This window comes from Dromaius novaehollandiae, chromosome Z (assembly GCF_036370855.1).
Source record: "Dromaius novaehollandiae isolate bDroNov1 chromosome Z, bDroNov1.hap1, whole genome shotgun sequence".
Taxonomy (NCBI): Eukaryota; Metazoa; Chordata; class Aves; order Casuariiformes; family Dromaiidae; genus Dromaius; species Dromaius novaehollandiae.
This window is the reverse complement of record NC_088132.1, coordinates 48,969,000-48,981,759: the sequence shown is the minus strand read 5'-3', so window position 1 is coordinate 48,981,759 and position 12,760 is coordinate 48,969,000. Positions and strand designations below refer to the sequence as shown.

The following is a 12,760-nucleotide window of genomic DNA, read 5'->3' as shown; positions in this document are numbered from 1 at the left end:
AAGTCCCTGTTTTCTCATGTATCACCTGCTTTGTGTACTGAGTGCTTATTTTTCAGTAGAACTATTTATATTCATACATTGTCCAGCATAGAGGAAGGTGGTGCTTCTTGTCCATTACTGTTGTCCCTACGAACAACCTTCAACTTGAAGCTTCACAGGAAATTTAATTCTTTCTATTCTTTCAGTTATTATTAAGTAGAAGCCTGACTTGTTATCCTACAGACAATAGTATCCAAGCATACTAAAGAAAATCCAACAAATTAATCTGTGTAGTTCTCCTCTGAGGTAAAAGGAAAGCGTGAAGAGCTACAGCTGGATCCATAGAGCCTTACTTAGATGCCCAAATCAGAATTTAAGCCCAAGCTTGTTCAGTTGTTTCTCCGTTAGCCAGCTTAGCTAGCTCCCAGTCCAGCATTTCAGATGTGGTGGGAGGAGAGGTGGCTGGACTCTATCCGAGGAAAACCCACTCCGCAGGGGACATCAGCAACAAAGACTTCTGCATTCTGCTACCCAGCCCTTCAGCGCTGTATGGAGCTAGTAATATTCTGCAGGGCATGGTATGTTCACAGTTGCAGCAGCTTCTCTCCTTTTTCAGTTAGGACATACACACATCATCAGTGCTGAGATGCATAAAATTCCAGCTAGGCTGTCACTTGTTGCTGAACACACCCAGGTTTCTGCTTGTGAGCTGTGCAAGGAAGGGTGACTTGATCCCCATAGCACTGCGGGGGCTGAGGATGAAACTTCAGCTGGAATCTCCAGCTGGCATTTCTTCCTCTGTCTCACATATGCAGTGAGACTAGAGTGTGTACGCCAGTTTAGCCACAGAAGGGGCTTTATTGGTGGAGTGTACGCCTTTAGGGCTTTTATGGTAGCCTGAAGAGTTTCTGAGATTTTGTATTTTGATCTTAGGCACCAGAGTCCCTAAATGTATTTGCCTAAGTATTTTTGATAATCTGGGCCTTACCGCAATTTTCCTGATTGATGATGGGATGGCTTCTCCCCTCTGCCCCTCCCCCAAGAGTTTTGCCACTGGAGGAAGATGTTTTTGCAATGAATGATGAACAGAATACATTTACAATACTTTTAAGTCCACAATGGAAAACTTATTTGAATACATTTACAATACTTTTAAGTCCACAATGGAAAACTTATTTGTGAGAACATTCATAGCAGTAAAATACAATGAGCCAGTAACGCTGCCTCCTCTACAGTAACAATTCTGCATTTTCAGAAGAGTAAGTTTTATCAATCAATCCTTTTGTGAACAAAGTTATGCATACTTTGTGAAACTGAAGCAGAAACTAAAACTAACATTTGAAGTGTTCCCTAATTCCGGTCTAGATGAGTATTCCTCTAGAAAAGACTGCAAGTACTGAAAATGAAACAAAGTAATTCAAAATTGATTTCTGGCATTTACCCAAACACTGTCCCCATCTCATTACAAAATGGAAACAAAGAGTCCGAAATTCCTTCAGGCTAAACAAAATAAATCTGATTTCCTGTGTTTTTTAAGTTAAAGAGATAGAAAAACAGAATGGTTCTAACTCCCTTTTCTGAGATTTTTACATAAAGAACACAACTCAGTTGTTGCCCTTTGCAAAGGGCAGCAGTTACACTCTTTCACTGTAATAATTAGCTTTTCCATTAATTAAGCAATGACATATTTAGCCACTTTTTGTATGTACTAGGCTGGATGCCAGCAAGTTAATGAACTCCCCCTGAGCCTGGTTCTTCAGAGTTCTTCCCAGAGCTCTGTAGTCCGGACTCTGAAGGGATAGTGTATTTCATCACAGGCTAATCATGGCTTACCAATGAAACCTGTAAATCAACAAAATAAATTTAAATTCAAATGGCTCCTCCTCCTACTTATATTGACCTAGGTAGTTGCCAATACCAGAGAACAAAGCTAGAAATGTGTGTTGGTAGTCTAGGTATTCCTTAGGTGACTTTAATCAGCATGTGTCACAAAGAGCTTTTTGATAGCTGTGTGGCAAGGCTAGGTAAAGTACAGTGGTAGTACTGTTTGTGGACCTGCTGAAGGGACGCCTGGTTATCTGTCACCAGGGACAGGATTGTGTTCCCACTGGTCCCAGTAAGTCCCATGACAAAGGAGATGCAATGGGGACAAATGGCAGTGAGACTTTTCACCTGTTTGTTCAGAGTTGTTCCAGATGAAACAGTGTGTGCAACTTCAACTTGGGATCTTTGACAAACTCCTAGTGTTTCATGTAAAACAGGCTGCTGCAACTTTGTATTTGTACCTCAGGAGCAATATGAACATTAGTAAGGAATGAATACCACTAACAGAATCACTACCAACATCTTCCATACACTGGCCATCTCCTGGTTTCCTTGAGCCAGGGAAACAAAACAATAGAGGGCAACATGCCAGAGAGGCAACAAAGTTAAGGTTGTTAATATCAAAGTGGAGGAACTGAGCTTCCAAAACAAGAAGTCCTGTTTGGAAGATCTTTATTAAACCATTTCAGAGCAAGCACTTCTGAGAATTAATTTTAGTTTTATCTCACAGAAAATGGGGCATGTTGCTTACTCACCTGAGCTGGGATCTTAAGAGTCTTAGCAGAATACTTCATGGTACCTGGGAATGCTACTTAGCCACAGGATACAGGCTTCTTTTAGTTTTCATTAAGAGATGCTAAGGTGCATGATTATATTTTAAATACATATATATTTCTATGTAAATACAGCTCTAACTGCTAGGCTATAACTCATGGTGAATGGGAAATGAGGTAGTTGCAAGATAATTTCTTTATTCAAATGTTGTCCATCTTTTAAAAATTGGAGAACCACACTCTAATACATAAACATAAAACATAAGGATATTGTAACAGCTTCAAACCAGTGCCTTTTTATGAGGGCATGACTTATCGATACTTCTTTGCAATAGTGCTTTCATGTTGCTGTGAAATACAATTTTAACTGTATTAGTATCCCACTGTATTAATACAGACAACTCATCCTCTCTTAGGATTATCAACTGGGGTAGAAGAATAGTGTGTCATACCATCTTCAAATACAAAACCACAACAGCATCACAGTTAGGAGCAGAATTTCTGGAGTAACAAAAGGAGCTAAGAGGTTTTTATGGGATGTAAATCCTTGTAACAGGATTTAGGAATCACAGACTGATCCCTTATTATTCCTTGCTGATACAAAGACAAGTTTAATAAAAGTCAATAGGTGAATAAAGACACAGACATAGATACTGTTTTTCAGGATTAAAGACCTAATGTCCAGCAGTTCACTTCTGGACTCACATATTTATTTAATATTCTCTGTCAGAACTACTGAGGATCTTAATTGCTCTATATGTAATTCATGCTACATTTACAATGTATGCCTTTGGGACAGGAACACTGTAGTATACAAGTTTTCATTGAAAAACTATGACAATTTTCTAGCAAGATAAAAGGATAATGATCCCCATTATTCCTGGCAGATGAGGCAAAAATTAAAATCAACTGTGCATGTTAATTTTAGTGCCATAACTGAGTCAAGATACTGAAAGCCTGTTTTTCCAGAGTATATAATAATATACAGCTCTTTTATATGAAGAGCGAGCTTCCTTCATGGGGGTTTCAGGTGAGCACCCTGTGCTTACATAAATCATGACATTTTTCTCATTTTCTTGAGACCTTATGATTAATCATTGCCAATTAAATTTTTTCAAGTGATTTTTCTGTATTTAAAAATTCTATAAAGGAAAAAGTTCTTTAATAGTAACTGGAAATTTTTCAAATATATAGTAAGTTTACAAGCTGTAAGCTTACAAGCTGTAAGCAAGCTAAGTGACACTGTACTACGTACATTTGAGACAGTGTTTATTTGATTATCAGTGTTTATAGGTGCTATTCCAAACCTGTGCTACAGTCTTGGTGATACAGATTTGAGAATGTCTCTACATCCTCAGTTCCTCTTACTCTGGGATATAAATAAAGAAGTAAACCCCTAGAGGAAAAAGAAAAGCGGTAAATGAATGTTCATCTAAATTACATAAATACAAAGGCTACTTAATGGGAACTACAGCATTAAGTGACAATCACCATGACTTTCAATCTCTGAGCAACTCCAAGTCCTGTCCAAAACTTTTAGTTTCATGGAACTTGATTTCAGTCCTTCGTGAGTGAAAACCTCGGCATAGTATCATTCCTACATTCCTCTGATGCAGTGTTGTAAAGGAATGAATTGCCCTCTGCAGATGTTCTGGGAGAGAGATACCATTTTGTGGAGTCAAAGACACAGTTTGGCTTTGGTGGAAAAGTTGCTTGTTCAGAATGCCAGAAGCTGCTGTCTCTTGGCTGAAAACAGATCTTAATCAAGGTGTACAATGAACAATTAAATGTACAATTGAATTCAGTCAGCAAAATGTCTCTCCTATGCTCAAGGAGGTAAACTTTATTTTAAAAACCTTCCTCAAAAATATAAAACCATGAAGATACAGGTTAGCACGGCCAAAAAAAAGAAAGAAAAAAAAAAACAGGACAGAAAAACAGACAAGTTTGCATCAACTGATGCTATTACAACATAAAGATTGCGAAGGAAAGGCTTAAATTAACGTTGAAAACAAATGAGCAAGAAATAACAGCATGAGATTCATCGTAACATTTTAACATCAGTCTGCTCATGTTTCCCTTTCTTTTACAATTGGTTTTTACATTTGCATTTTCCAGTAATAATGCTCATTATTGTATTTTTAATGTTCTTTTTTGCCATTATTTTTAATAATCAGAAGTTACTTCAAAAACAAAATTTTGCTATCACTTATGGTACTACCTAAGAGGTCTTCCTTCTAAAATATCAAAAATGTCATTTAAGCTGTATTCAAGGCATCTCAGAAATTCCTGTAGTTCTCCATCTAAATAGCTAGTTGCATTACATCCTAACCAGTTGTCCAACACATGATATCCAATTCCAAAGCCATCTGATACCACTGGCCCAAATCCACCAAGATTAACAGCAGGACTTTGTAATGTACTAGTCGAAATTATATTATGATTTATATTCTGGTAGGCAGTGTCAAGAAAGAAATCAGGCGTAGGTTCACCTCTGGACACTGCAAGATGTTTCAATGCAAATAAATGGCGATCAAATCCATTTCCTAAAAAAACAAAAATGCATGACCTGTTTTAAGACCTGAAAATATGTATTTTACTAATTATGATGCAGTATTATTCAGAGATTTTCTTTAAACTTGTAACAGGCAAATACCAAAGCTAAAATAGCTAGAAATGGTACTTCTACACTTTGGTATTTCCCTTTAGTATACCAGATTAATAAAATACCTAGGTTAATAATTTTGAGCATCTTTATTAGTTGTAATGAGATACCTGACATGTGATCTTGCACCTTTATTCAGGTAACAAGACTTCAGCTGAAATCAGCAGAATGTACTTATTCAACATCAGATGCATGTCATTTATATAGATGCCTAATTTAGACATCCAGTTCTGAAAGTCTGGATTTCACAATGGGAACATAAATTTACATAACCCCTCCTCCTAGCAATTTCACTAATGTGGCTTCTTTTCCTCCTCCTGCATTTACAAAGGCAACAGATTAAAACAAACTGAATTTTCCAAAATTTTTGATGGATGTTCTGAAAAGATGAAAGCTGAGAGATGTACACAATTATTCTTCTCCTGGGCATCTGGCTAGGAGAGCTGAATAAACTGTTCTGCAGTTATCTCCTTTTGTGAGCCACCGTATGGAATAAGAATCACTTTTTGTGCAAGAGAATAGCATTATTCCAAATGGATCATTGTTTTGGCATAGCTTTATTCTACAATAGCATTTACCTATGGAGCTATTGAGGAACTGCCATTGTTAAGTAGCTGGTGAGTAGCTATTTCAGTTAATTTCACAATGTGAGTAGCTCCCCACAAAAAAGATGAATATTATATTCTGGTTACTTATTTGACATTATACAGCTAGTATTTAAAGTTATTTTTAAAGTTACAAAAATAAACATGGATTGGATTGCCCCCCAAATTAATATTCTAATAACAATTAAGTTACTGTATGAACTTGTTTTAATTCTCTTAATATCTTATGCCAGTTTTTCTACCTTTTAAATTAACTTTTTTAAAAGTTGTCTTAACTATCTAGTTATGATTCTTTACCTCACTTCATTTGGTTTTTTTTTTGCTCATACATTTCTGCTGCTTTGCTGTGATGGCAGTCCATTATACTGTGTGAAAGCAGAAATGACTTTTAATTCTAATCCTCACATAGCATTCTAAAAAGAGACCTAGAAGGGAGATACATATGGAAACTGATGCCTTCTCTCATTTTCAGTTATTTTAAGTGTCTCAAACTGTTAAGAAATGAGTACAGATTCTGCATGCTATGGTACAGAATTTCTTTTTTCGACAATTAAAAATTGAAGTCTTATCATCAAAGATATATGGCAACTGAAATGAGACAAGGAGAGAGTACTGAAAGACTGGCAATTCAGAATCAGAGGAATTCTTCATTAGAGTTTAAAACCCACCTTTCTTGATAACAGTTTGAAGACAGCAATATAAAGAAGGAGTCTTTGGATTTAAGGTCTCTAGCTTGATATGTTAATGTATACCTTCTATATACATAACAGAATTATAAGAGAGACTAACACTCTTAAATTCTGCTCCCTAGCAATAAGGGTTGACATTCTAATGTTTTTTTAGGTAAAATCCACCCTCCACAAAACATAATTTCAGAATTTCTGTACAGATTATAGAGCAGCCAAAAGGGCAGAACACTGATTCTTAAAGCATCTTTTGTAGTTTGTTTGTAACAGCAAGGACTGAGATCTAGATGCCTCCTTCCCATTACAATGAGTCTTAGGAGGCCTTCAAACGCCAAGAGAATCATGTAACATTAATAAAATTTTAAAAGACTTCATTGGCATGGAACTAACCTAAGGCAGCTTCCATTTGCAATCGTCTATGATACTTTGAACATTCATCAATCATATTTCTCAGTTCTGCTACACTGCGTTTACCTCTTTCTTCAACAATTGCCTGTGAACACTGTTTTGTGAGCATAGATGTGGGTCGAATGGTTTCTGTGCGTCCATGTTTAAAAGCAGCAGTACTACATGCTTCATATGAAGGAACAACTTTTCCAAACTGTCGATAAAAAGTAATCTGACATGCAAGTTGAAAGATAGCATCAGGACTCATCCTCTGTTTTACAATATAGTCTTTCCCAAACTTTCTGAACTGAAACCTTTTCATGGACATTTTCTTCTTTCTTTCATCAAACTTCTTATGTGCAACATGTATAGCAGATTGGATTGAGTCATTCAATTTAAACTTCAGTCTCTCACATGTTATGACAGTAGTTTCTGTAGACCTAGAATGTGGCAAAAGAGCTGGGTGCCGTGTACTGTTTCTATAAACTTCATTTACAAAACGGAGAACTGCAACTCCATCTCCCCAAGAATGCTCAAAGTTTATTCCTGCACGGCCATCACCTGTAATAATCAGACTAAAAGATTTATCAAACCAACGATTGAAGCCATTTCCATGAAGCAAGCAATGGGAGAGCTCATCCTCATCCTTTGGAAAAATATTATCTAAGCAGAGACAAAATATTGCACTATCAATTTTCTTTAGGTTTTCTTCATTACCTGCTTCAAGAAGTTGTTGTCTGACTGTTGCCCAGATATTCCTGTCTTCAGTGGTCAAGTATGAGAGTGCAAATTCAGGTAAACGATCTGCCTCTTGAATAATATAAATTAAATGAGCCACAATTTCAGACGGATGCAGAATATTATCAACAGAATCCAACACATCAAAAACATAAAAGTGTCCATTTCTCATCACCAGCAAATGTCTTGAGCATTCACTTGTAAACAGTTCATCTTTGTTTGGTTTTGGAATTCTGGAACTTCTGAAGAGACGGTTATATTGTGACATATCTAAGGGATATGCATTTACCATATATGCTCCATACCATGACACAGAAGTTGGAAGAAGACGAATAAAGTTTTTGAAGAGCCTACTCTGACTCCACTTGGGGTTTCCATAGTATATATCTGGCCTTAAATAATTATTTTTTAGAGAGTTCAGAAATTTTATGGATGATATTATCAGATTTGTTGCTCTTACCAACTGGTTGTTGTAGGCTTCTCTTGGATCAGGAGTTAAACTAATAAAAGGATTGAAGTTTAAAACAACAGGTTCTCTAGCAGAAAGATACATATTAAACCAAGGATCTACAAAAATAAGATTAAAACTCAATTAAATCCCAGTTAGCTCTCTGTAGAAATACATCATATAAAATATTTCTATATAGCAACTTGTTACTTTGCTGATACAGTTTTAAGTTTGTACAAGTGTTTTGACTGATATAAAGAGAATGTAAAATACTCCTAAAGATTGAAGCTTTTACAGTAAGTTCCATTTTTTATTTTAAATTTTCACTATAAATCTGACTTTTTTTTTTTTAAAAGGTCATGTTTTCATGTAATGAATAGGATATAAGAGGTAGGTCTACCCAGTAAGTAACTCTACTCCTGGAGTTAGAGCAGGAGTTATTTTTACTTTTACTAGTCATGATGCTCTGTATCATTTTGTTTTGAATTCACTTAAAAATGCTTTTGTTAATAAGCATGAATTGTACACCTCATTTCACATAAACTTCACTAAACATTGGCTTTCGGAGGGGGAAATTAAGAATAAGACCAGAATATTCTTTTCCAGCAGAATACAGTTTTTGACAAAAGTAAACCAAAGGAGAGATATGCAGCAGTAACAAAAGAATAAAACTATTTTGTAAGAGTGTGGTGAATGAACTGATGTTTGTAAAATACATAGGAAAGCATTTACACCTCAAATTTTACAGATGAAAGCCATTACTGTTAAAGAGAAAACATAATTGATTTTGTTCTTTATCCTTACACTGTAAATATATCAGAGCATATTAGTGATTGCAGCCTTATTCACAGTGCCTCTTAACTGGAAGTAAGGTGAAAATAAGGCCTTTGGCTTTATAAAATTGATGCTATTTATTGTATGTTCTTTCCATCTTCAATTTGAGACTGGAAAGTGAGATCTCATCTCTTAGAAACTGATTTTCATGACAGGTTCAAAACCCAAATATGTGATTTTTGAAAAAGTACCATTTGGTTCTTTTTTAAGATTAAGTAGAGAAACAGTTAACATTAAGAGAGGGGAAAAAGGAAGAAATATGAAATTTAAACAAAATTGTTATTATTTTGCATTATGAAGTTACACAAAACAAGATGTTTTCCTATGAGGTTAATAGAAGATGAAGAGATGGAAGGAAATTTATGACATGTGCTTCAACATAAAAGCACCACACTTGCCATGAAAAAGTAAATGCAAGTAGTCCAAAAGCACATCTAGACAGCTTGTTGATTCCAATTTCTGCTACACCTTAATAAGATATTAAGTGGAAAACAAACCTGATATATAGCTTGTATGCGTGTTCTTTTCATCTAGCTCAACCAACTCTCTGTGCAATCGCTTGCCAGCTCCTTTTTCAAACTCTTTGGCAATTCTTTTGGTATTTCTACAGTATTGAGAATGGTACATTATTACACCATAGCAAAATTCTTCTTCCTTATTTTTTTAAATGATCATTTTTTGCGAAATAAAAATTAAACCCTTAAAGCTAGTCTATTCTGATTGTCTCTGAGCAGAACATCTTTTATGTTGACCAGTCTGTCATTCTGGCTTCATTTTTAATTGCAGCTACAATACATTTAATAAAGTAGTGGGCACTGAAGCAAGCACCACAAACCATCAAGTTCTAGTTAGTCAGTTTATATCTGTTCAACCTCTAGACCAATAACAAATGCAAGATAATTTGAAGTTACGTTTCTCTCTCTCAGCTTAGAGGAAAAAAGCACATAGGTAAAATACTTAAGGATTTTATGGACTGAGTCAAGACTGCATCTTAAGCTTCCAGAGCTGGCATTTGGAAGTATCTTCTTACTTGAAAACTTAGAAATTCGACCTGGCCTGTCACAGGGTTTTCAAATGTGATTTTTTTCAAGTGCAGTTGTGCACTTTAAGTAAAATAATAACAACCACCTGCATTCCAAGAAAATACTGTGAAAATAAAAAGTGACACTGGGCTTAGAATTTGTTTGCCACTTCTTAAGAGGGAGTGCTTGCTAGCCTAATTTCCAAAGTAAACAAAGCTTAGACGGTCACATTGTCTGTATCTGTCTGTCTGTCAGCCATTAGTAGTGAACTTTGGCTATAGTCAGCTGACAGTGAAAGAGTCTCAAAGATATTAAACTCCTACAAGTTTTGTAAAAATAGGCTGCTCAGTAGACAGACCTTAATTAACACTCCTATGGAGAGAACAGCCAAAAAAAGGCAACTATTCTGTAACTATACAGTATATACCCAAAATTTACTATTCTGTAACTATACAGTATATACCCAAAATTTCAGGCAGGGAAATAGCATTGTGAATGCCTGAACTGTTAGAAAGCTTTGATCAGAAGTGGTATCTTATTAGAGAAGCGGTAATCCAAACTATCAGACAAAAAGCCATGGAAAATGAGGCTTCACAGCTTAGGTTTCATGAAAATAAGCCCATATATAAACTCATTTTCATTTATATTATTTTATCACATGCCACTTCTCACACCTGTATTGTTTATCATCCAACAAAGGTTCCTGGGCAGCCAAATACCTCTTGAGAGTATGCTCCAGTTTTGGAATAGGTAATCTAGAAATACAGAGGTATAGAAAAGGTTATTAGATGAAATTAAGTAATTTTCTATTGATATGCAGAAGGCAGTAATGATAACATTCACATCCACAAGAAACATTCTGTCTCGGCACACACAGCTCATCCTCTCTCATGCTATCTCAATACATGCTTCTGTAGGAAGAGAAATGTTGACAGCAGATCAGGAAGAAGTTGGGAAGTACTGAGAACTAGAAGGAGAATTAAATAGATGTAAATTCATACCAGAATTAAGAATAAATACTATCAACAGCCCACTTAGAAGCATACATCTGAAATGGACCCCTGAATTTCTGGAAACCAAAAAAAATTTTTAATTCAAAGCGGTCATCAAATGACCAGTTGGAAAGTTTTTGCATAAAGATAGCTAATTATTAATAGACCTTGTATTTTAATTCTGGAGAAGTATAGTTTTATAAAAAGAGCCAGAAAGGTAATTTAAACAGAAAACTTACTCCTGACAAAGTTCTGTTTATGACTCATTGAGAACTTACGACACTGACAGCTGAATAAATCATTTTGTTAGGCATATACTACATAGTGGATTTTTTAGTTATCTAGGTATAATCTTTATCCTTAGTTTTCTCTTCTCACAGTGCACATCACCTCATATTAACTGATATTAATACACTGTTTTCATTTACCTGATATAAAGAATGTTATCTGCACCCATGTAATATATATTTTTAGTAACAAAACCTAGAAACTTTATACATTACTTAAGAAAACTGTTAGTAGTCAAGTAAAGGACGGAGCTCCTGCAAAAGCATATTATGTAGTTCTGAGGCACTTCTCTCTGTGGAGTTCATCTGTTGGGTCACTCATTCTTAAGCACTTATCCAGGGGATCATAAAATGGATAAAATGGTCTAGCACTTTCAGAGTATGCTGAATGTATGCCATTTCTTCCCTGACCCCAAACTACGGCTGTTTCTTCGGGAAAAATGCTCCCATGCCTCTTTGAGTATGTTGAGGCCACCTGCAAGGCAGAGATCCGCTGAACAGTGTTTATCAGTACTTCTGTTTGGGCCACCCTTAAAGAGCGTTTCCTCACCTCTCTGGTTCCCTAGCACCCACTCCTTCCTCCCTCCCCTTGGTGACTGCTCCAGAACCACTGCCCTCCACGGCTCAGCAGCGGCCCAGCACCAACCTAACACACCTCAGCAAGGACAACGCGGCCCAGGCCCACGCTCGAAGTCCTCGGGGAAGGTTAGCCGAGGGGAGGGGACCGCCCGCAGCCCCCTCCTCCCCACAGCACAGCTCCGAGGGCGCGGGCCACCCTCCCCACCGGGGCGGCCGCCGAGGACGACCCAAGGCGAAGGGAGGGGAGGGGGACGGCGCGCGGCCCCCACCTGGGCAGGCTGTCCTGGAAGTGCATGGTGGGGATCGTGCTCCTGTGCACGAAATGATGGTCCGTGTCCACCTGCGAGACGATGCCCTCCGTCAGCCCAACGCTCCGCCAGTACGCGCGGCGCCCCGCCGGGCCCAGCCGCCTGCTCCAGGCGCCAAGGCCGCGCAGGGAGCCCGGCCGCAGCATGGCGGCGCGCGCCACTCCGCGGCCGTTAGCACAGCGCACCCGCCGCCGGCGCGAACCCGCCGCCGACCGTTGGGACCGTTACGCCCTGCCCCGGCAGCGTGGGCGGGGCGCGGCACGTGAGGCCGCCGGGAGGCCTCGCCCGGCAGCGAGCGGCGGGGTGGGGCGCGGCCGTCGGCACCTCGGCCCGGGGTGTCTGCGCCTCCGGGGATGTCCGCCGCGAGTAGGTAACTGGAGGACTTCGGACTCCCGAGAGGCTCCGCTGGGGCGGGCGGCGGTGAGAGGCGGCGGAGGGCGACGCTGCTGGCGGAGCATCTCCTCCGTGGTGGCTGTCGCGTTTGTGTCGCCCAGGTCCGGGCCGCGGCTCCGGGCTGCTCCCTCCTTCATTGCTGCCGGCGGCCGGTGACGGGAGGCCGAAGGGGGCCCGCGGCCGGGCTCTACTGCGTGCTCCGCTGGGGCCTGGGGAGCGCTGCGACCCGCAGCACCGAGT

The 12,760-nt window shown here is 38.7% G+C and overlaps 1 protein-coding gene across 1 annotated transcript; it reads right to left on the bottom strand.

Annotated features, from left to right (window-relative positions):
* Window positions 1-3,695: 3,695 nt before the first annotated feature.
* Window positions 3,696-12,276, bottom strand: LOC135325096 (carnitine O-palmitoyltransferase 2, mitochondrial-like). Its single transcript, XM_064502587.1, has 5 exons — window positions 12,089-12,276; window positions 10,636-10,716; window positions 9,437-9,543; window positions 6,923-8,224; window positions 3,696-5,122 (listed from the first exon to the last, which is right to left on the bottom strand). Exons 1-5 carry the CDS (start codon window positions 12,271-12,273, stop codon window positions 4,794-4,796), a joined length of 2,004 nt encoding a protein of 667 aa, XP_064358657.1. The 5' UTR covers window positions 12,274-12,276; the 3' UTR covers window positions 3,696-4,793.
* Window positions 12,277-12,760: the final 484 nt, after the last annotated feature.